We start from the raw sequence: 23609 nt of genomic DNA, 5'->3' as shown, positions 1-23609 counted from the left end.
CACGAGACTACAAGAGAGAGAGTAAAAAAAATCCTACAGAATCTTAATCTTTTTTTTCAACAACTCACAAAATCAACTTACACTTAAGCAAAGCTTATACCATAAGAAACTACAATGACTCACCCACAATAAATTGCACCCAGATCTTAAGACGGCGAGAGAATCCAACACAACACAACTACCCCCTAAGGTGCACCGCAACGAAATACGATACGAGGGTATTCCAAAAAATTAAATCAATCGCCTAGAAAAAGTAAATAGCAACGCTAATGCATAACTGTGCTATTATACATCAGCAGGAACGAAACTACGTGCTATTAAAAATATATGCTACAATGTAGTAGAATAATCTCCTAGGGGCCATCCATTAACTACATGTTTTTAGCAAGTTTTTGACCCTCTACCCCCCTTTGTGATGTTTGATTAGTCTTTAGACTAAAACCCACAAAAAAAATCACGTGTATTTTTTGTGTAAAGTAAATTGTACTTTTAATAATGTAATATTTAAATACAGGTGAAATCTGAATTTAAAAAAATAGAAATCGTGATACAATTTCTAGATGGACATCAAGATTGCATTATATTAGTTGTTTTTTTTTTTTTGTTAAGACATTGCACGTTCAACAATAAATCAATACTGGTGATGTGAATTATAATATTGGAAACTGTTCCGGTGATGATTTTCGAAATATGTGCTATTTATAAAAAAATATTATATATCCATTACACACACATTACATATTTGTGTCCATTAAAATAAATAAATAAAATAAAAATAAATAAATATCAATATCCACCACCATTTTTTTTTTTCAATCCCACCGCATCTTTCGAGCATCACGCGATTAATGGACGACCTGCCAATTGTAGAAAGTAAAGTATCATCGACGATATTTCTATTCATTTTCTTCGTTCATTATAAGTAAGTCTACTATTTCAAATATTCTAGGATTGTTAAAAATTAATATTTCAGCACAAACTTATTAATAGCCCTAACAAATCTTGGTGTTACATACGTTTTTTTTTTTCTTTCGGTCTATATTTACCCATTCGTAAGTACGTGTATCCAAAGTATCTGGAATACATTTATTTTTCTAAAGAATATAACAAAAACTTCAAAATATTAAAATAACAAATCGGTACAAGTATAAGCTCAGTGCTTATGTTATATGTAAGTAGAAAAAGACAATGTTAATGTCATGGACGTAAACGAAAAACATAAACATAAAATTAGTTAAGAGCCATTTCACAATTTTACGCTCTGCAAGTTTAGGTAAATTTGGTCGCATCGCGCGAGTCGTACGAGCCGCGCGATCTTCGTGCTAGTACGTATAGTGTGACAACCAAAAGACCATCGTGATCATTTTCTGATGTATAATAAAAATTATAACTATGGTATAAAATGTTTTTTACATAATTAATTTGTTAAAAATTTCAAGTATGTTATATAACAACAGTCAATAAATTTAAAATAAAATTAAAAAAATCAATTTTATGAAACAATTTTTTTAAATTGATTTAGTTTTTTCAGTTTACGAATGAATCTAATATTTATGATATGAATAAAAAAGCATTTAATGACATCGACACCGACAAACATATTAATTAACAAATAACAAGACAAATAGATTGAAATGCCTATTTGTATTGATAGTGTGAGAAAAGAAAATTAAATTATCCATTTGTTTACAGAAATTATCATTATATTATTTTACAGTCATTTTCGTAATATGTTTATTTTATTTATAGTTTATTATGAAAGTATCAAATGCGTTTTATCCGCTATAACAACAGGCGCTTGGCGCGTGTGAGCGAAAGAGACGGCTGCGCAGAATTTGGCGTGGACCTTACCTCTAAGAGCGCTAGCGCTCGACTGATTTACCGGGCTTGATGCGTGGCAATATATACTATCTTTTTATTATTTAATATAAAATGTATTAAAAATAATTACATCTTTTAATTATTTTTTTTGTATTCCTTAATGATGTAAGTTTACTTTGATGAAGATAGTTCGTTAAAATTTCTTAGTTTTCTAAGAGAAATATCGCTTTTAAAATTGTACTTATTTGGAAAATATTCGTAACTTTAAATTTTTTTTATCGTTTAATAGAGATACAAATGGAATAAAAATCTATGATAGTGGACAACAAAATTATATTCCACATATTATGATATTTTTTTAAAATGGTTTCAACGTAGAGGTTATTGAAAAGTAGGACTTCAAAGTATACATTGCGACCGTTTACCCAGGGAGGAGGCTGATGAAAAGGTTAATAATTTTATACACATAATATAAATCAAAATTCTGATCTGACTATGGACTACAACAAAGGTTGCTCTATTATATTTCAAGAATATAAATTACATTATTGCATCCAACACTGAGATTAACGACGTCAAAATATTACAATTTCGCGGATTGTTACCGATTTTTGTGAAATGGCTCTTAACACGTTAAACGCAGCCTTGATTTTTTAGTTTTTCTGTTTGGGCCATGGGGGGCACCATGTAGTGGACACACAATTTTTCCGTTGGTGCCGCGGGGGATATTACATGACTCCGAGCTAGAGTCAACTTGAAAAATATGTCTTAGAAAAATTTGTCATATAGTGTAAGGAAAAATAAGTAAGATCTTTAAGAGGCTCCCCCTTCTCAATGACCTTGAGCATTTAGACTTTGCCACACCCCACCCACCCGCACTTCACCTGATCAGTATTACGTAAAGGTTATTAAACTCGGCCATCTACCGGCTCTAGCTTGTACTACTTAGGACATGCGATTGATCCGTTTTCTAGACCAAGAGCTTGCGTACAAGTTGTGATCATCCATAATTATTATTTAATTTTCTTCTTGTCGTGTCGATCATTTAGGCTATAAAATTATATTAATTACTAGTTGTTACTTGTTGTTCAGTTCGCAGTTATAAAATAAATAAATTTCTAAAATAAAAGTAGCCTAAGTTATTCCTTACTATATCGGCTATCTGCCAGTGAAAGTTCCGTCAGAATCGGTCTAGCCGTTTCAGAGATTAGGCGGAACAAACAGACATACAGACAGACAAAAATTGTCAAAATGCTATTTTTGTGTATGTATCGTGTATACATCCATATGAATTTAGTAAAAAGCGGTTATTTTAATATTAAAAGCAGCCGCTCCAATTTTATTTGTATAGATATACTAAATTTATATTTTATTCTATTATCGGCTCGGTGAAGATCGACTTTAGGTTCGGATCTTAGACCACAAGCTAAGCAGCTTTACATTTACACAGCTCAAAATTAATAATTTAAATTATTTTTTTATTTGAAGTAAATACAATTGCAAAATTCAACAGTAAGTCTGTCTACCTGTTACATTTTGATGCCTATCTTGGATTAAAAAAAGTAAATAGATTTGCGCGTAAGCAAGAGCAGCGTGCGATGACGAGCGACACAAGTTCCCCGTACAAAGGCCTCTGGCCGTCTGCCGCGGGCCGCCTGTCGCCCGGCAAATAACCAAAAATTATATTTTTACGATTTTCTAATAAAATACTGCACTTAATAAAAAACCCTTCTGTAGAAATATTAAGTACAGGATTCTTAATTAATAAAAAAAATATTCACCATTGTAAGTAGTAAAATTAGAAAGCCTATACGATTTTTGTACGCGAAAGGTGGTTCAGATAAACAATTATTTCTCTTTATTTAGAGAATTTTATACAATTATCTTACAGTCACATTAATAAGCTGAATCCGAGTTACAACATATATTTATTTGATATTTTTAACGTAACTTTAACGTATACTTTATAGCACATGAAAACGGCCGATTTTGTCTGGGAGCCCCTTAATAATGGGTATTACCATACGATAAAAATCGTACCATACCGTATGATAAAAAGTTATCATAATTTTTTTTTGTAAATAAGGACTTTTAAACTGGCTCCATAGACTAAACAAGTGAGGCCCGGCCCAACTGGTGAACCCCATGGCGTTCAACGTGTTAATTATTTACTATTTAGTGAGTATCTATGTATTTACCCTCGTGAAATGTTTCTTTTTCTATTCATTTTCTTAATTCATAAAGAACTTACAAATATAAAAAAAATTTACAGATGTTCAATGTAATATAATTGAATTGTGTAGAAGAGTAAATAATTATTTGTGATAAATTACTAATTTAAGTGCATTTGTTTGTAACATATTTATATGTTAAAATCAATACATGTGTAAGACTAGAACATTTATGTAAATTTAGAAAGTTAATTAAATGAATAATTAATATTTCTTGCAGTAAGATGTTTTCTTTAATCTTGAAAATAAAAAATACATCGGGTTTTAGATCACAAGAATAATTACATATTCACAAATAGCTTCAATGTCTGCAATTTACATAATCTTGTTTTAAAACTTACAACAAAAACAATGGTCAAAATTAAGCAATAACTTTAAAGCAACATTTAACTTACATTTTATTTTATAATACATAAATAATACAATCTTGCAAATAAAAAATCATAAAATTCAAGTTAGCTACAGTTTAAAATAGATAAATTGTTTCTAAATGCTCCATTTTATCTCATTATTAAACACTCGCGTTCAAACTTGTCATGTTTATTAGTTTGTCACATTATTTTTAAGTTATATGACTTAGTGAATAAGTGTTTTCCTTTGACATCGCAACAGATGACTGTAGTTAAACATTTCTCAGTTCACGACTCGATGTATACCTAGCATCGCGTTCTGTTATTTCCTTAACCACTATTATTTTTGAATAAATTACTTTTCACCTTAAATGCACGGAGCTTTTCCTTATGAATTCATTTGCCTTTCGATTAGGACAAACTCACTAGCTATCAATATTGCTTGCGAGTAATATTATATCGATGTTATGACTGATAACTGCACATTTTATCCACGCAATTTTTTCAATGCGAAAATGCATTGGTCAAATACAATAAAATTAATTTAGCAAAAATTAGACTCGCATTAATATAAATACAAATTTGAACAGAAGTTACGATCGAATTGTACATTGGATACATCGTATCGTGATCTACACTAGCGACACTATTCAATCGAAACCGCAGCGGTTCCTAAACCGAATTAAATCCATTTTCTTAAATAAGGCCATTACAGTTTATCATCGAGTCAACCTCGTCTATGGAAGAATGTGTTGAGAAATATTTATACACTTTCACTTACATATTAATAATTGAATGGGACCTACCTAAAACATAATACACTTTATATTTTATTAAGTTATTGTTCGTATTGCATAGCTATCAAATTAATACGAGACGAGTGTTTTAAAATTATACAATGAATAATTCTTAAGTTTGTGCATGATACCTGTCTCATCTGGGTGTTTTACATTTTTACAAGTTAGTAAATCGAAACAATTACAATAGGCTAGATTTTATAATACATATTGCCCTACGTGATAATCGTTAACTGCCACTTACTGTTAATAAAATTACGTAAAGGTAAAATCGCTCCGACGGACGCCAACACGGTCTAAATAAAGGTATATTTGTCTGGGGTACTATTACGTTAAAAATTAGGAACCCAAGTCACGACTGTCGCAGTGCTTTCACTATAAATAGAACTATCTTTATAATAAAGCATAATTTTGTTATCAACAAGAACTACGGCAACATTAATTATTGACTTCGCTATTTTAGGTTTGAAGAATCGATAATAATAAATATATTTTGTCACAATGTGCACATTTCATTCAGCGAACGTAAAACGCTATACATACATACCGAACATTGAGCATAACAATTGGCAATTTAAACTCTTAAAACTGCAATGAACAGCAAAAGTCCACGTGTCGGACGCGGATGGACAATGCGGATATGACAAATGAACACGAATCCCATTATCTAATTTGTATACAGTCCCTCAGTTACGCGGTGGATACAGGAAATACGCACATTGTCGGAGGTTCGGTACGGATAACGCGTCCTCGCGGGTGGAGCGGCCCTGGCCCGCCGGCGCCGCGCTCAGTCTCGCCTCACGAACGTTCTCCCCCTGCAACACGACAGAGTTCATGATTCCCAAATTTTGTGACATCACATATTGTTTTCTAATGTTTACGCGAATTTCACTCATTGAAATGAAGCAACTTTTCCGGATTTTATCGCCGTTTATTAACGTTTTTGCTGTAAAGTATCCGAAACGTCGAGCATCATTTCAATTTGTGACATCACATTTTAAAATATATGTAATTGTTAGTATTAAGACGTAATATTTAAATCATATACCTATAAACAAATAGTTTAAATTGAAATATAACTAGCGTAAAAACTAGTGGGTAAAGGTATGGAGTGCATCAGAACTATGACCAGCTATGACGAGGGGGGGAATCAAAAAATCATAGCATTCGTGTTATTTTTACATTAGTTATGGATGGCCCTTTATGAAGAACGAAGTCTATGTTATAAATGAGAATGTCATGAGCAGTAAGTAGCGCGGTGGCGCCAGGCCGCGGTACGCACGAGATGGTCCTGCGCTCGGCGGGGCGCGCGCCGGCGGCGGGCCGCGCGCGGTTCAGCACCTTCAGCAGCTCGCCCGCCTTGGCGCGCATGCGCGAGTGCACGTACACCTGCCGACACACTCACTGCATACGCTGTTCTTATATCGCTTACAAACGAGAAGCATCGCTAGCCTGTTGCGGACCCTACCCCCGACCCTTCCGAGGACCCGTAGCCATCTTATTTACCACAGGAATACAACACTGCTTGAAAGCAGTATTATTTATCTATGATCTCTGTAACTACCTCTGTAGTGTAGTGGTGCGTATAGTCGCCTAAAACCTGACGGTTTGCAGGTTCGATTGCCGCTAGGATTGGATATTTGTATTTGTAAAAATATTTCTTTCTGGTTGGATCTGTCCATCTGGGTTTCCCCAACGTGCCTCGAGAGCACGTTAAGCCCTCAGTCCCGGTTGTTATCACAGATACCTAATTCCTGATAGCGAGCGTTACTCATAGTAGGGAATATATCTGCCAACCCGCAGTGGAGCAGCATGGTGGATTAAACTCCATGGAGAAAAAGGCCCATACAGTAAGTAGTAGAATTTTCTGGCTGAATCAATCTTCTGTAAGGTCGACGGGTACTTCTCCAATCAGACTGCGTCAGATTTTGATACGAATATTTCCCGCTGTGCCCTACCTCAGTTAAATACCGCTCAAATCTAAATTTAGACAGCTTAATTGCTGTGTTTATAACATATACTTTTGAGTTAACCGAGACTTCAGTGAGTATAGTTGAACATTAAAAAAAAAAACAAACAACATAAAGGTACTTTTATATGGCGTTCCTAAATATTATTTCCAATTTAAATCAATTACTTATATTGTATTAAGCGATGTCGTACCTTAGAACACTTGATATGATAGTGGAGGTAGTCGCGGAACATGTGTAACAAGTCGATGGTGTTGTCGCGCGCCGCCTCGCACGTGTGGCGCGGGAACAGGACTGTGGACATATGTGTCATATAAGCGAATTATGTACACAGTGTAACAACATTATAATCGGATTTATTTATGTGGCTACATTTACTCACCAAATGTGACGTAACTTATATTCTCCCCTACTTTCGCGTCGGTATCCAACAGCTCTAATGGTGGTTCTTTATGAGAGAACAATACCTAGAAAGAAGATTTTTTTAGTACCAATTACCTTTGTTAACATCATTATTATTTTTATATACTACACTTTCCATAACAATATGAAACTTTTGCTAACCTGCGGTGCAGTGTGTGATGCTCTCCGACCTTCCTTTAGCTCTTGCATGAACACCTTGCCGATTACAACGTCATCTTCGTGACGGAAAACTGTAGAAAATACGACAGTCACCCGATCTTCTTGAGCTTCTACATATCTGAAAATTTTATAATAATCATATAATTTGTTTTGTGAATGTATATAAATTTTTCTAGACTGTTAAAAAACAAAATGAAAATTAAATTATATCATTGTTATTTTATACTAACAAAGTTTCATCTTGCCGGTAGTTGATTACAGCCCGTTTGTGGCTCACATCACCGTCCTCCTGCAGCCGAAAGTAGCGTTCAAAAACCGACGCAAAACAATTTCTTTTTAACAAGCCAACTTTTTTCACGATTGCCTCCCAGTCGTCAGGAATGGTTTCCAGATCAAGAAGTATTGATACATTGTAACCTGTACAAAAATATAAAATATTCTATTTCATTGTTTCATTTTGATCAATACAATGTTTTAACGAACCCTGCATGTATGATTAGTAAGGAAATTAATTAGCTAACTTATTTACAATATAAAACAGGAAATTGTTTTAACTCTCATTACAATATTATTCCTATATATCTTTCCAACAAAATAATGTTTAGTTAGGCATTATTAATTTATTTATTTTACATTATTTGTGTCTGTAAACTTTCATGATCCATTACCACTGATTTATATGTATAAAGAATATTTCTCTTTCTCAATTTAAGTCACAATATTTTCGTGCTATTGCAAGCACTAATAGTCAACGGTGCAATGACCCCTGCACTATTTTACCTATACATTATTTAATTTGATTACTACTCAGTAATTGGAAGTTTAAAAAATTAAGTGTTGATCACAAAGTATGTACTCATTTGCATGGTATTTTAATTTTGTCAAACTCTTGAGGATAATACAAACAATACCTCAATCAATGTTTTTTAGCCATTTATGTTAAAGTGCAAAGTTTACTTTATATAGATATTTAACAAAATGTCATACAGTCTTATCAGGGAATAAATTTTTAAGTACAGAATTAATCTTATCTTTTGCAGATAAAGGATTGAAACTAAAACACAATATTTCTTTTTTTTAATTTATAAATTATTTGAAACTATGCATATAGCTATAAAACTGCTGAACCACAGCGGTAAGCATTCTATTTTTATGCTTACACACCAATGGTTTGAGGGATGTCCCACTTGGGGTGGATATTTGTATTTACAAATATTTCTTTCTCGTTTGGATGTCTCTCCATGTCAATCTCTCGACTTCGAAGAGTATGTGAAGCTGTCCGTCAATTGTTGGTTTTCTGGTTGTTATCATAAGTACCTGATAGATATCATTACTCATCGTAGGGAATATATCCGCAAACCTGCAGTGGAGAAGGGTGGTGGATTTTACCTCCAATCCTTCTCCTATATGAAAGAAAGAGGCCTTTGCCCGGCAGTGCGATGTTACAGGATTGTATATCTGAAGAATTTGTTTTTAAAACACACTATTGGCCATAAACAATCTCAGAATACAATAAAAGAAAATGTCGTCAAGTAAAATATTTACATTATTTTATTTAAAAGGGATGAGTTACGACCTAATAATTACTTTTAAAATTATTAGTAATTTACAGTAAATGTTTGAATAAGTTTACAAACTCCACACACTGACATTGGGCTATGGTTGTTTACGGGATATGCAGTAATGAAAAATTTAATTTAAATACATACTTTACATAAGTTAGTTTTAGTGTTAGTTGAATGCACCAAACATTGAGTTTCCACTCCAATAAACATTTTATTGCTACAAAGTAGTAGCAATGTTTTTTATTATGATTATTATTTATATTTATTTAAATAAATATTGCCTCAGCAGTGTTTATAAATGGTTAAACACATTTTGTTATTTCTACTAATAATGTAGATTATAGCCAGCGATTAATTGTAGGTGTTGTATCTGACATTAAAAGAAAAAAAATAGTTTAAAGAACAGAAGGGTACTGAGAAAGTTTAATATTTGTTTTTAAAATTTTCAAGATTATTTTTAATATATTACAATTATTCTAGGAACTGACTTGACAAACTTAGCTAGTGATAAAAATGCCATTTATACAACACAAACAATAATCTATAAAATGACTTGTACTTAAAATTTTCAACTCACCTGACTCGGGTTCAGTAAGAAGAGATCCATAAACTCTTTTAAGCAATTCATCTGCCCCATGCTCTTCTAATTGCTTATAAAACTTCAATGATATACTAACCTACAATATAGTAATTTTTAATCACTGAATACTATAATAAAATAAATTAATAATCAATGTCTATATGTGTATGAATGTGTTTGTGTGGGCGTGTTTGTGGCACACAACAACAACATATGCTGGTTATCACTATGACTCAATGTGATAATACCGAAATAAAGTGGTCCACCTACCCTAACTTTGGTTTTATCCCCATTGACATTGGATATATGAAACAGCACACCATCAAAGTCTGCAAGTTTTACATCAATAGACTCGGGCTTTAATCTGAAAAATAATAGTTAAGCTTAAATTTAACTACTAATTAAATATAGTAACTATTAATTTCCTTGTAAAACTGTTGGCGTTGATATGACAACATCATTTGCTGGAAAGGAATCCGAAAACATTTTATAGGACGTTTCCGCAGTCGCCGCAAGTACTTACAAACAACTTATATGACTCATCAGTGCCGATATGGTGTGTAGCACGTCACTTTAGACTATAGTTTAGGGAATAATAAGCCGTGAATGCAATGACATAATGCCAATACAATTCGAATTTAGCATAATCCGAGACCAACGTGGGCCCACCCTGGGAGAATCATAGTATTTGACATTTGTCAAGAACTTCGCGAAAAAAGGGTTATAAAATCGTTTTGACATAAATTACACGCAGAACACAGCCATAATAAAGAGGTAAAATCTCAATCGTGCAGCGCTCTGATTGAGCCTGCAATCGTAATAAAAACAGGTAAACTTTCTAAGCGTAACGTACTCACCGCGCCAGTGCATTTTTATATTTCACTGTTAGTGTTTCTTCTATAATTCTATTATTGATCTCTAGCAAGATCATTATTTAACAATTAATAACCTACAGATTTTGCATAAAATTAACACTTATAGCACCTTCATTTAATAATTTATACGGATATCTCCAACGATGACCGCCCGTACATTGGTACTTAAACGACAGAGAAAGAATAGGAAGCTTCAAAAGATTGATAAATCGGTCACTTGACCATAGACTTTTTACATTCAATGAATTCAGTCTGTATTAAACTATCAGTATTTAAAAAAAATATTTGCAGCAATTAGTTTTTGTTATAAAATATTAACAATAATATGTTAAGAATTATTTTTTATGACAGTGAACTATAAAATATATATTTTTAATGCATAATTTGCTCTAATAATTTGTAATTTTCAAATGTGTTGACAATTAAAAAAATTACAAAACCACAGCGTAAAAAATAACCTTACAAATTCTTGTTTATTTTTGTTGTGTGCAATTGCAGTCTGCATCTTTAAAAAGTGATTTATCGAGCAGTAACCTTAGAAAGGCTAATTTTAATTTAACAAGAATGATTTTAATTCAAATATTAACATAATTAAAAAAAAATGTCTAATCAAGTGTCCGCCTTCGTCGCGGGCTTAAAGTCCAGAAATGTAGATATTCAGACAAAAACCGCACGAGAACTTTACCATTATGCTAAAACTGAACTTCGCGAGGTCCCCCAAGAGGAACTTACACAATTTCTTGACGAATTTAACCATCAAATATTCGAAATGGTATCTAGTAATGATGTCCATGAGAAAAAGGGTGGAGTACTAGCTATAGGTACGTAATTTTACTGAAAAATAAACTTCTGGTCGATACTTTTTTTAATATATATATTTCTTATTGAAATATTTGTTTCAGTTTGTCTCATTGGAGGGGATTGTGATACGACTAAAACAAGAATTACTAGGTTTGCTAATTATCTGAGAAATTTATTACCGTCATCTGATGTGGGTGTAATGGAACTTGCTGCTAAAACAGTAGGACGTCTTGCTACTGTGTCTGGAGTTAAAAGAGCTGAATATGTGGAGTTTGAAGTTAAAAGAGCATTTGAATGGCTATCAGAGGAGAGAAATGAGGGCAGACGACACTCAGCTGTGTTACTGTTGAAGGAATTAGCTATTGCTATGCCGACATATTTCTATCAACAAGTTTCAGGTTTCTTTGATCATATCCTGATAGCACTGAAGGACCCTAAGCAACAGATAAGAGAAGCGGCAGCAAAAGCTCTCAGAGCTGGTTTGGTAGTCACAGCTCAAAGGGAAACAGCAAAACAGTCAACAGCTAAACCTCAGTGGTATATGCAATGTTATGAAGAAGCCATGTCTTCATTTGAAGAAATACCAATAAGAGAAAAGGGAATAACAAAAGAAGACAGAGTTCATGGAGGTCTACTCATCTTAAATGAGTTGCTTAGATGCTCAAATGCTGCATGGGAGAAGAAATACACATTTCTTATGAGAAGTCTGGATACACAGAAAGATATAACAGTTTCTGATGATATTATTTTTATTAGTTCGAAGCTACACAGTCCATCAGTAAAAAGAGGCTACTTGTGTGACGGCTTTAAAACTGAAAATGTTCAGTATCCTGTCCCCATATATGAATCTGAAGTTTGTAAAAAATTATTATCTGACAAAATTGAAAGGACATGTCAAGGTAAGGAAAAAAATATAATTTTTTTATATAGTTTGTTTCATTTTTAATTCTTTTGGTATTTATACTAATTATATTTAAAATATTACAGATGTAATGTCTCAGAAGCTGCTTAAAACTCAAGGAGTTCCACAAATTCTTCTAATTATTATTCCAAGACTGGCAGCATTTAATAAAGAACTTTTCCTAAAGAAATATCTAAATTCCACAATGCATTATCTCATTACTTCAATCAAAAGTAGGGAAAAAGATAGAAACATGGCATTTACTACTTTAGGTTTGATGGCAGCTGCTATTGAATGTGACATTAAAGCTTTCTTACCGAGAATAATGGAGGTAATCAAACAAGCCTTACCAGTCAGAGACAATCAGAGTAAAAAGAGAATATGGATTGATCCATCTATTTTTGCATGCATAACGTTACTCAGCAGTGCAGTTAAAGATCTAGTTATCAGTGACATTAAAGAATTACTAGATGCCATGTTTGCAACTGGCCTTAGTCCATCACTAACAATATGTTTGAATGAATTAAGCCACAAACTGCCTTCATTAAAAGGTGAAATTTCAGAAGGACTTTTAAACATGCTATCACATGTTTTACGAAATAAACCTTTTTTACATCCTGGAGTACCACGAAGTTTAGAGCAACAGAGTAATATGAGTCTTGTGATAGAACTTCAAGACACTGCAAATATAGTTCTAGCTTTGAGAACACTTGGAACTTTCCAATTTGAAGGACAGCATAGCTTACTCACATTTGTTAGACGTTGTGCAGATTATTTCCTACAGAGTGACCAACAAGAAATTAGAGTGGAAGCAGTAAAAACATCGGCAAAATTGCTTGCAGATGCCACTAAGAGGACTGCGAAAACTCCTTCTAGAACTTTAACTATGCTAACTGCTGAAGTTGTTGGTAAAATGTTAGTTGTATCAGTTACTGACCCTGACTATGAAGTGAGATATTGGGTTTTGGAGTCTCTCACTGAAACCTTTAACACTCATTTGGCACAAATAGAAAATTTGAGTTTTCTGTTTATTGCTATGAATGATGAGCATTTAGAAATTCGAGAACTTGCTATTTGCACATTAGGCCGATTGAGTGTCGTAAATCCTGCATATGTGATGCCTGGTCTGAGGAAAATTTTAATACAATTTTTAACAGAACTAGAACATTCAGGGATGAGCAGAAACAAAGAGCAGGCAGCTAGAATGCTGGATAATCTTATTTTACATGCACCAAAACTTGTTAAACCATATATGGAAACAATTTTAAATGTGCTTGTTCCCAAATTAAAAGAACCCGATTTAAACCCAGGAGTTATCATAAGCGTTTTAAAAGCTGTAGGTGATTTAGCTGATGTTCATGGGGATAATACTGGACTCAAAAAGTGTTTACCAGACCTTTTAACAATTCTTCTTGATCTACTCTCTGATGCAAGTGCAACGGATAAAAGAAGTGTGGCCTTGTGGGTATTTGGTCAACTTATAAGCGCAACTGGGTATGTTGTTACGCCATACACAGAATATCCTAATTTAATGGACGTTTTGCTCAATTTCTTAAAAACTGAGCAACAACCTAAAGACAGACGAGAAACAATTCGAGTCTTAGGACTTCTTGGTGCTTTAGACCCTTACAAACATAAGATCACAAGAGGCTTAATTGATGGTAAACCAGATTCTAGTTTAGTACCAGTTGCCGACAGCAAGGCGGAAGAAAATAACTTTGATATGACTACGAGTGAAATGTTGGTGAATATGTCGTCACCAGTACTTGACGAGTACTATCCTGCAATCGTAATTTCTACTCTAATGCGTATTCTTCGAGATCCAACCCTCCAACAACATCATACAAGTGTCGTTCAAGCTGTGACATTTATTTTTCAATCTTTGGGTATAAAATGTGTTCCATACATCTCACGTGTCACACCAAGTCTTCTGTATGTGGCACGTGCAACTGATAACAATAATTTTCGGGAGTTTCTTTTCACACAATTAGCAAAACTTATTGCTATTGTAAAGCAACATATTCGCAACTATTTAGATAAAATATTTGATCTCATAAAAGAATTTTGGACTCTAAATAGTCCCTTGCAATCTACTTTGATATTGTTGGTTGAGCATATAGCCGTAGCACTTGGATCTGAGTTCAAAGTATATTTACCTCAGCTGATGCCCCAAATACTTCGCGTACTCGCGCACGATACTAGTAAAGACAGATGTGTAACAGAAAAACTTCTGTATGCTCTACAAAAGTTTGAAGATAACCTAGATGATTATATGCACTTGGTCATTCCATCTATTGTTAAGTTATTTGATGCATCAGACTGTCCTATTCCAGTGGCTAAAGTAGCTATGGAAACGGTTGATTATCTCTCAGATTCCTTAAATTATAGCGAACTTGTGTCGAGAATAATACATCCACTTGTTAGAAGTTTAGACACTTGCTATACTTTACGAACTACTGCCATGGATACCTTATGTGCTCTGATTATACAACTTGGAAGGAAATATAATGACTTTATTCCACTCGTACAAAAAGTTATAGTAAAGCACAGAATACAACATCAAAACTATGAACTGCTACTCTCGAAACTGCAATCAAATACAACTTTAGCTGTTGATGAGTTTTTGCAAAGTACGCGACGGAAACCTAGAAATAATAACCAAGAGGTTTGTATATTGATTTGGTACATAGAAACAAACCACTTATTTATGAAGAAAAATTAAAAGATAAAAAATTATTATTAAAATGTGGTTAATTTTTTAGGCGCGTATAGTAGCTTGTGATTCATCGCAGTCTATCCGTAAATTGTGTGTAAACGCGCACAGTCTGAAAGTAGCGTGGACTGTAAGCAGCCGAGTTTCTAAGGATGATTGGCTCGAATGGTTACGACGTTTCAGCATTGGTTTGCTTACAGAATCACACAGTCCAGCGTTGAGGTAAGTTAAATTAATAAGAACAAAAAATGTCATATTCTTTATCATCCTTAAATACATTTACTTATGTTATTTGTTTCAGGGCATGTCTGGCATTAGCCCATAACTATTCTCAATTGTTACGTGACCTATTCAACGCAGCATTTGTTTCCTGTTGGACGGAACTTGACAACTCATCGCGAACAGAATTAGCGAATGCTCTGGAACAGGCGTTGACAGCTCCTGATGCACCAGAGTTAGCTCATACTGTCTTAAACCTTGCTGAATTTATGGAGCATTGCGAAGGCGGTGCTTTACCTATTTCTACACATTTGCTTGGAGAAAGGGCTATGCATTGCAGAGCATATGCCAAAGCACTTCATTACAAGGTTTAATTTTGTTACGTTTTTATATAAGTAGGTTAGGTCGGTAAACAGGCGTACGGCTCACCTGATAGTAAGCGATTAGCGTAGCTTATACTCGTAGACATCTGCAACACCAGAAGCATCGTAAACGCGTTGCTGACCCTAAGCCCCAATTCCCCCAGGAGCTCTGGTCACCTTACTCACAACAATGCTTGAAAGCAGTATTATTTAGCTGTGATTTTCTATATCGATCGTGTAAGGTCGACTTACTACCCCAGTCGGGCTGATCCATATTTTGAGCAGGAAAAGTTAAATTTCATTTGCAAGTTACATAAAATTATTAAAAGGTTATTTTACTTTTAATAACAGGAAGAAGAGTTTCGCAATGGAGCCACTTCTCAAGTCGTAGAGGCTTTGATTCATATTAATAATAAATTACAACAAAAAGAAGCCGCAGAAGGGTTACTCGAACGTGTAATGGCACAACGTGAAGCAGGTGACACGACTTTAAAAGTTCAAATACGATGGTATGAGAAATTACATAACTGGGAAAAAGCTTTGAACTTATATGGAGAAAAATTGGTAGAAGATAATGATCACACGGAATCTTACCTCGGCGAAATGCGATGTTTCGAAGCATTAGGAGAATGGGTTAAACTATATCACACAGTTTCAAAACGTTGGCCGAGAATGAGCGATGATGAGAAATTCAAATCAGCTCGCATAGCCGCCGCTGCAGCCTGGGGTTTAAATGAATGGGACTCGATGAATAATTATGTTAACTTTTTACCTGAAAATTCTCAAGATGGAGCCTTTTACAGAGCTGTTCTTAACATTCACAATGAAGATTATGGTATCTCAAAATTATATATTGATCAGGCAAGAACTATATTAGACTCGGAGTTAACAGCAGTGGCTGGAGAAAGTTATCAGAGGGCTTACGGGGCTTTAGTTAATGCTCAGTTACTCGCCGAGCTAGAGGAAGTGATTACATACAAATTAGTTCCTGAAAGACGAGAATCCATAAGACAAGCGTGGTGGACTAGACTTCAAGGTGGGCAGAGATTGGTCGAGGATTGGCGTAAAATTCTTCAAGTTCGTAGTTTAGTCCTGACGCCGCAAGAAGATATGGCCACCTGGCTAAAATTTGCTTCGCTTTGCAGAAAGAGTGGTGCGCCACGTCAAGCTCATAGAACCCTAGTGATGCTCCTCGGTATTGATCCCAGTAAAAATCGCGACATGCCCCTACCAACCCACGAACCGAGACTAACTCTCGCTTACGCGAAACATCTGTGGGTTGCTGGAGACAAGCAACTTGCATATGATCAGTTGCAACGCTACGTCGAAAATGTTGAAACGGGAGATGCGGAACACTGTCGATTATTAGCTCGTTGCCATTTGAAATTAGGGTCTTGGTGCGAATCGTTGCTAGGTATAAATAAACACTCGATACCGGAAATTTTACGCAATTATTCAGCTGCAACTACTTTATCTTCTAACTGGTATAAGGCTTGGCACGCATGGGCATACATGAATTTTGAAACAGTTCTCTTTTACAAACATCAAGAGACTGATATGTCCAATTCAGAAGAAATTAAAGCCGCATCAGAATATATACAAACTCACACCGTCCCGGCGGTTGAGGGATTCTTCAAATCGATTAACTTGTCCCACGGTAGCTCACTCCAGGATACGTTGAGGTTGCTGACTTTATGGTTCGACTATGGACACCACCCCGCTGTTCATGAAGCACTCGTAGAAGGTATAAGAACCATCGAAATAAACGTGTGGCTTCAAGTTATACCGCAGCTCATAGCAAGAATCGACACACCGAGAGCTTTAGTAGGAAAACTTATACATTCATTATTGATAGATATCGGCAAATCTCATCCACAAGCCCTTGTGTATCCCTTGACTGTGGCATCGAAATCGTCATTCATAGATCGAAAGAATGCTGCTAACCAAATTTTGAAATCAATGTGTACACACTCAAATAACTTAGTCAATCAAGCTGCTATGATATCTGAGGAGCTGATTAGAGTTGCTATACTCTGGCACGAGCAATGGTATGAAGCTTTAGAAGAAGCTTCTAGATTGTATTTCAGTGAGCGTGATGTTAAGGCTATGTTCAAAACTTTAGAACCTCTACATGCTATGTTAGAGAGAGGTCCGAAAACATTGAAAGAAACTTCATTTAACCAAGCATATGGACGCGATCTCAATGAAGCCCAAGAATGGTGTAATCGATTTAAGGTAAGATTAATAACTTGTTTATGTCATTCAATTTTTACTTAGGTATTTTTCCTTACTGCGCACCAAAATTTAGACTCGAATAGTTAACCATTTTAAGTTGAGAAAAAAGTTTATATTATCTACTTGCCTAATATAAATAATTTTATTTTCCAAAGTATAATCATGTCATTTTTTATAACTTAAAAATTTGCTATAACAGTTGAGACTTGAAGCTAGCACAAACTCCTATCTCAATTCCCGCACATGGCCTACCGGATGTTTGCCGTGGTCTGAGGGTTTTTGTGTGTTTCTAAACTCCCGACAAAGAAGTAAATACTACTAAGGTGAAAAAAAATACGAATTACGCTCGCTCCACAGGAGTCGGGCTCCTTCCGCGACCTGAACCAGGCGTGGGACCTGTACTACCACGTGTTCCGGCGCATCAGCCGCCAGCTGCCGCAGCTGACGTCGCTGGAGCTGCAGTACGTGAGCCCCGACCTGCTCACCTGCCGCGACCTGGAGCTGGCCGTGCCCGGCTCCTACGTGCCGGACCAGGACCTCATCCGCATCGCGCACATTCAGAGCAGCCTGCAGGTAGCTAAATACTACTCTATATATATCGAGAAATTTATAAGGTTTTTTCACTTCCGTGTAAATGTAATTTTTTTAAAGACAATGTTTGAAATAAACTCAAATTGTACTGATGTTATTCCGAAGGATATTTTATCGGAAATATAATCGGTGTATTGACAATACTCACCCAACCAGGAAGCAAAAAGAAAGATACGATCCGCTGTACCAACAGCTAAGCGCTTATCCACAAGATGGCATTCTATAATAAATATTTTTTGTGAATGAAATGGAGACAAGCAATGAAAATACCTATAATTATGGAGCACAAATAACTTATAATTATGTATAAGCTTATTTATGTACCTTACGACGTATATTAATTTTATCATTGATTATTATAGGTGATAACATCAAAGCAACGCCCCCGTCGCCTCTGCATTCGTGGTTCCAACGGCAAGGACTACATGTTCCTTCTGAAGGGTCACGAAGACCTGCGTCAGGATGAACGCGTCATGCAACTTTTTGGACTCGTGAACACTTTACTCCAAGCTGACCCCGACACATTTAGAAGAGATCTGGCCATACAAAGATACGCCGTTATTCCATTGTCCACTAACTCGGGTCTCATCGGCTGGGTGCCGCACTGTGACACCCTGCACTCATTGATAAGGGACTACAGAGAGAAGAGGAAGATTTTACTTAATATAGAACACCGGATTATGCAAAGAATGGCATCAGATTTGGAGAAATTGATGTTGATGCAAAAGGTTTGTGACTATGATATTTTCTTTTTCATATAGTCCATTTTAAATGTAGTAAAATGGGTGATTTAATTAGAACGCACTAATCGCAGGATTCATTAGACCATTTTAAAATATTATTTTTGCATTATACTGCCTGTTTGTGGTGTTCGGAAGTTACTTTGTTTTTTGTTCGGACTATCATGTTAGGACTCACACTAGTGAAACAGTTATCATAACAGTGATAACCAAAAAAATATTTAATTTCACTGCACCTAAACATTTTTTTGAACATCATATCAAAAATTGTCCGCTCCAGCGGGATTCGAACCCGCGTCTCCGACTGACCGTGTCGGCGCTCTAGCCAATTAAGCTATGGAACGATGTACCCGCTAGAGCGAAATTTTTGATATGATGATTTTTATTTTCGGTTTAAGCGAACCGTGGCGCCGTCTATAGTGAGTTCTTTACAGAGACCCGTAACTATTCAAAGTTTCATATTACAATGAAAATCTTTGACAGGAGACGACACCATGCTATTTTTAATATGTACGATTTTATTTTTGTGTACCCACACATTAGGAATTCTAAACATTTTTTGAACATCATATCAAAAATTGTCCGCTCCAGCGGGATTCGAACCCTATAAGAACGTCTATAGTGAGTTCTTTACAGAGACCCGTAACTATTCACTACGTTATTAGTAACGGGTCTCTGTAAAGAACTCACTATAGACGGCGCCACGGTTCGCTTAAACCGAAAATAAAATCATCATATCAAAAATTTCGCTCTAGCGGGTACATCGTTCCATAGCTTAATTGGCTAGAGCGCCGACACGGTCAGTCGGAGACGCGGGTTCGAATCCCGCTGGAGCGGACAATTTTTGATATGATGTTCAAAAAATGTTTAGAATTCCTAATGTGTGGGTACACAAAAATAAAATCGTACATATTCACTGCACCTACTTACGTCTTAACTAATTACATATTTCTAATAAATAAATAATATAAATAAATAATATAAATAAATAGATAAATAAATAGATAAATAAACGCTTCAGTGGTCCCCAGTAGGATTTTGTCCAGTGTTGGGGGTCCGGAAACATGCACAATACAGAAGCTTTGTGCGCCCAGACCACGACAAATATCTATGTGACAAATACAAATGTCTGGCGTGAGCGGGGATCAAACCCGTGACCGCTAGCGCAACAGCAAGTGCTGTAACAGTTGCGCCAACGCGTCGTCAATAATAAAAATACCTTATACTTTACTATCGTAAAATCTTTTTTAGGTGGAAGTTTTCGAACATGCTCTTGAACATACCGCGGGTGACGATCTAGCGAAGCTATTGTGGCTCAAAAGCCCTTCATCTGAAGTGTGGTTCGAACGTCGCACAAATTACACGCGGTCTCTAGCGGTCATGAGCATGGTGGGCTACATCCTGGGCCTCGGAGACCGACACCCTTCCAATATCATGCTGGACAGAGTTACTGGAAAGTTCTTGCATATTGACTTTGGTGATTGCTTCGAAGTAGCAGTCACAAGAGACAAATTTCCAGAAAAAATACCCTTTAGATTGACTAGGATGCTTATCAATGCAATGGAGGTAAGACTTCTGATTACAAATGTTTATAAGATGTATGAAATTCCAATTTATATATTATACTAGCGACCCGCCCTGGTTTCGCACGGGTGCAATGCTGATACTAAATATACTACAGAATGTCTTCATTTATAGTGTAAAGCTAATTTATATACAGGGTTACTTGTAAAACACCAGCATCCTTGCAGGACAAGATAGCTAACATTATGTACAACAACATTTGTTCTACGACTTTTGACATAACTCAATACATTAATTAAAAATAATTTTTTAAGCTTTTACTGTACTGTCCTAACATTTGTAAGTCTATGTTTCATTGATTCGTTCATTATCGAAAGGACGACGCGACGCTCGCGCGCGCATGCACTGCTAATAATAATAATAAATAACACTTTCTCTGCCCGATAATTCTAGTTAATAAAATAATTCAAGTTAATAATATAAATTGCTTGGTGGATTTGTAGGCAGTATCACAGTATGTATGTCGCAGTGACTTAGGTAAATGTGTATGTAAGTTAGCTATCTGAATTCTGAACATCCAAAATATGTGAAAATTATTAACTTAGCTTATTATTATTATTTACCGTTTACTAAAGTTTAATTAAACCAAATTAATATTAAATATTGGTAGCTGGGTATTATTCACTTTTCATTGTTTAATGCAGGCGAATTAAAAAAGTGGAATCAGCGTATTTACAATAATTAAAAATAAAAAAAATAATTGACAATAAAATAATATTTACAAACTAAATTCCTATTACCTCTACATCGCGCACATAGCGTTCAAAATAGTCACCATCACAACCAACACACAGACCACACCTAAAAATCAGCTGTTCACAAACACGTGCTAACACTTCCGAATTCGTTTTCATTTGATAATAATCATCCTCATTCCTCACCATTTCCGTGTATTCGACATTAGAATAGCAGTACGCCATGGTTATAAAATTACTTTCGATCGATCGATACGAGTAAAATAAATACGAGTGGCACACAAAATCATATGACGCGGGCGCATCAAAGTCGCCGCACCGACTGCTTCGGCTAGCGAAATAGTTCAAGTTCAAGGGCACTAGCGCCGCTCCGGCCCTTCCTTCCCCCCTCACATTCACGCCCGCAAGTAGTAACTGTTTACCTAATATTTGGGATGCGCGTAGAGTTTATAACATTCAAACGGGAAATTAAATTAATATTTTTTTTTGTATGAAAGTAAAATCTAACAAATTATCAAAAGTCATAGAACAAATGTTGTTACTTATGATGTTAGCTATCTTGTCCTGCAAGGATGCTGGTGTTTTACAAATAACCCTGTATAGCATGGTTATTAACATAGTAACAACAACATTCAAATATGCGTCGTTAGATTACACGTTGTTACAGAAACCGTTGAAGAAATAAAGGTTCACTGCTCGTTCCCCGTAGGTGATAGCGTGATAATATGTAGCCTATATGTTAATCCGATTTCCTAATAATATTCCTCCGAAATTTGAAGTAAATCCATGCAGTACTTTTTGAGTTTATCCCGAACATACATACAGACAAACAGAAAAAAAATTTAAATACTATTTTATGGATTCGGTATCGATTGTAGATCACATCCTAAGTATTCTTTTTGAAAAATATTCAATGTACAGTTTTGAAGTTCCTACCATTTCATTAAATGTATAGATTATGCATTTTTATTACATTGAACCCGTCTTGCTATTATTTGAAGATACCAGAGGGAAAATGTTAAAAAAAAAGTAGTAAATCTATACTTAGATTATAGAGGTAACTTTAGATTTACTTGACAGTAACCTGGAATTCTGGTATATACAATATGTATTTGAAAAATGTCTTTGTGAATGAAGTTTACAAAGTAGATTCTCTGAGATCTCTATCATAAGACTTCATGCTACGATTAATATAAGAGAAATAGTAATCATAAAATTAACTAATATCACATATAATAAAAATCCAATAACAAATATTTCTCATCTCATTATTAATTCGCACTGAAACAGGTAACGGGCATCGAGGGTACCTACCGTCGCACTTGCGAATCTGTGATGGAAGTGTTGCATCGACATAAAGACAGCGTGATGGCGGTGCTCGAGGCCTTCGTGTACGACCCGCTGCTCAACTGGAGGCTCATAGACGCGGGGAGACGCTCCCGTAACGACGTAGACGCCTGTTCGTCATCAGACGCCCCGTCTCCCCAACCCAGCCGCAGTAGAGCCCTCGCCATCAGCGACATGGACCCCCCCGCTGAGACTAACCTCAACAAGCGAGCCCTGGCCATCGTCAACAGGGTCCGGGACAAGCTGACAGGAAGAGACTTCACTCACATTGATGATGCTTGCGTGTCCGTTCAGAAGCAAGTCGATTTGTTGATCCAGCAAGCAACCAGTAATGAAAACCTTTGCCAGTGCTATGTGGGTTGGTGCCCGTTCTGGTAAGGTTTTGTGTATGAGTAATTTTTATATAGATTGTCATTTACTGTTGACCTAGAAGACTTAAATACACATACATATTTGAATGTATATATATCACGTGACCTTCTATTATACTTGTACGTTAACTGCTATTTAATCGGATTATAATTAATTCGTATATACTTCATTATCATTGATTGATCATCATAATGGATAGTGATAAATATTTTATAAATCCCAATTCGTTTATTACGTACAGTGAAATTATAAATGCTAGGTATGTTTAATTACATTAT

General features: G+C 35.4%; 2 protein-coding genes across 2 annotated transcripts; one reads left to right on the top strand and one right to left on the bottom strand.

The window, feature by feature from the left end:
• Positions 1-4262: 4262 nt before the first annotated feature.
• On the bottom strand, positions 4263-10952 carry LOC123660269 (actin-related protein 2/3 complex subunit 2). Its single transcript, XM_045595361.1, has 9 exons — positions 10754-10952; positions 10167-10260; positions 9894-9993; positions 7982-8168; positions 7734-7869; positions 7552-7636; positions 7363-7463; positions 6482-6588; positions 4263-6014 (listed from the first exon to the last, which is right to left on the bottom strand). The coding sequence occupies exons 1-9, from the start codon at positions 10825-10827 to the stop codon at positions 5987-5989; spliced, it is 912 nt and encodes a 303-aa protein (XP_045451317.1). The 5' UTR covers positions 10828-10952; the 3' UTR covers positions 4263-5986.
• A 268-nt stretch (positions 10953-11220) lies between these two features.
• LOC123660403 (serine/threonine-protein kinase mTOR) lies at positions 11221-23337 on the top strand. The gene is made up of 10 exons (XM_045595492.1): positions 11221-11592; positions 11674-12471; positions 12560-15142; positions 15246-15408; positions 15488-15773; positions 16119-18002; positions 18360-18575; positions 18956-19321; positions 20585-20899; positions 22903-23337. The coding sequence occupies exons 1-10, from the start codon at positions 11373-11375 to the stop codon at positions 23335-23337; spliced, it is 7266 nt and encodes a 2421-aa protein (XP_045451448.1). The 5' UTR covers positions 11221-11372.
• The last annotated feature ends 272 nt before the right edge of the window (positions 23338-23609 follow it).

This window comes from Melitaea cinxia, chromosome 15, assembly GCF_905220565.1.
Source record: "Melitaea cinxia chromosome 15, ilMelCinx1.1, whole genome shotgun sequence".
Lineage (NCBI taxonomy): Eukaryota > Metazoa > Arthropoda > Insecta > Lepidoptera > Nymphalidae > Melitaea > Melitaea cinxia.
Note: the sequence above shows the minus strand (reverse complement) of the source record. Positions and strands in the feature narration are given on the sequence as shown.

What these genes read in the sequence shown, in the direction of transcription:
- LOC123660269 (XM_045595361.1), bottom strand. Translation starts at nt 10,827, where the DNA reads ATGATCTTGCTAGAGATCAATAATAGAATTATAGAAGAAACACTAACA. An exon ending in GGGATAAAACCAAAGTTAGG is followed by an intron (nt 9,994 to 10,166) that starts GTAGGTGGACCA and finishes ACTATATTGTAG; the next exon opens with GTTAGTATATCATTGAAGTT. An exon ending in GCCGAGCGCAGGACCATCTC is followed by an intron (nt 6,015 to 6,481) that starts GTGCGTACCGCG and finishes GTCGTGTTGCAG; the next exon opens with GGGGAGAACGTTCGTGAGGC.
- LOC123660403 (XM_045595492.1), top strand. Translation starts at nt 11,373, where the DNA reads ATGTCTAATCAAGTGTCCGCCTTCGTCGCGGGCTTAAAGTCCAGAAAT. An exon ending in CCAAAGCACTTCATTACAAG is followed by an intron (nt 15,774 to 16,118) that starts GTTTAATTTTGT and finishes TTTTAATAACAG; the next exon opens with GAAGAAGAGTTTCGCAATGG. An exon ending in AATGGTGTAATCGATTTAAG is followed by an intron (nt 18,003 to 18,359) that starts GTAAGATTAATA and finishes CTCGCTCCACAG; the next exon opens with GAGTCGGGCTCCTTCCGCGA.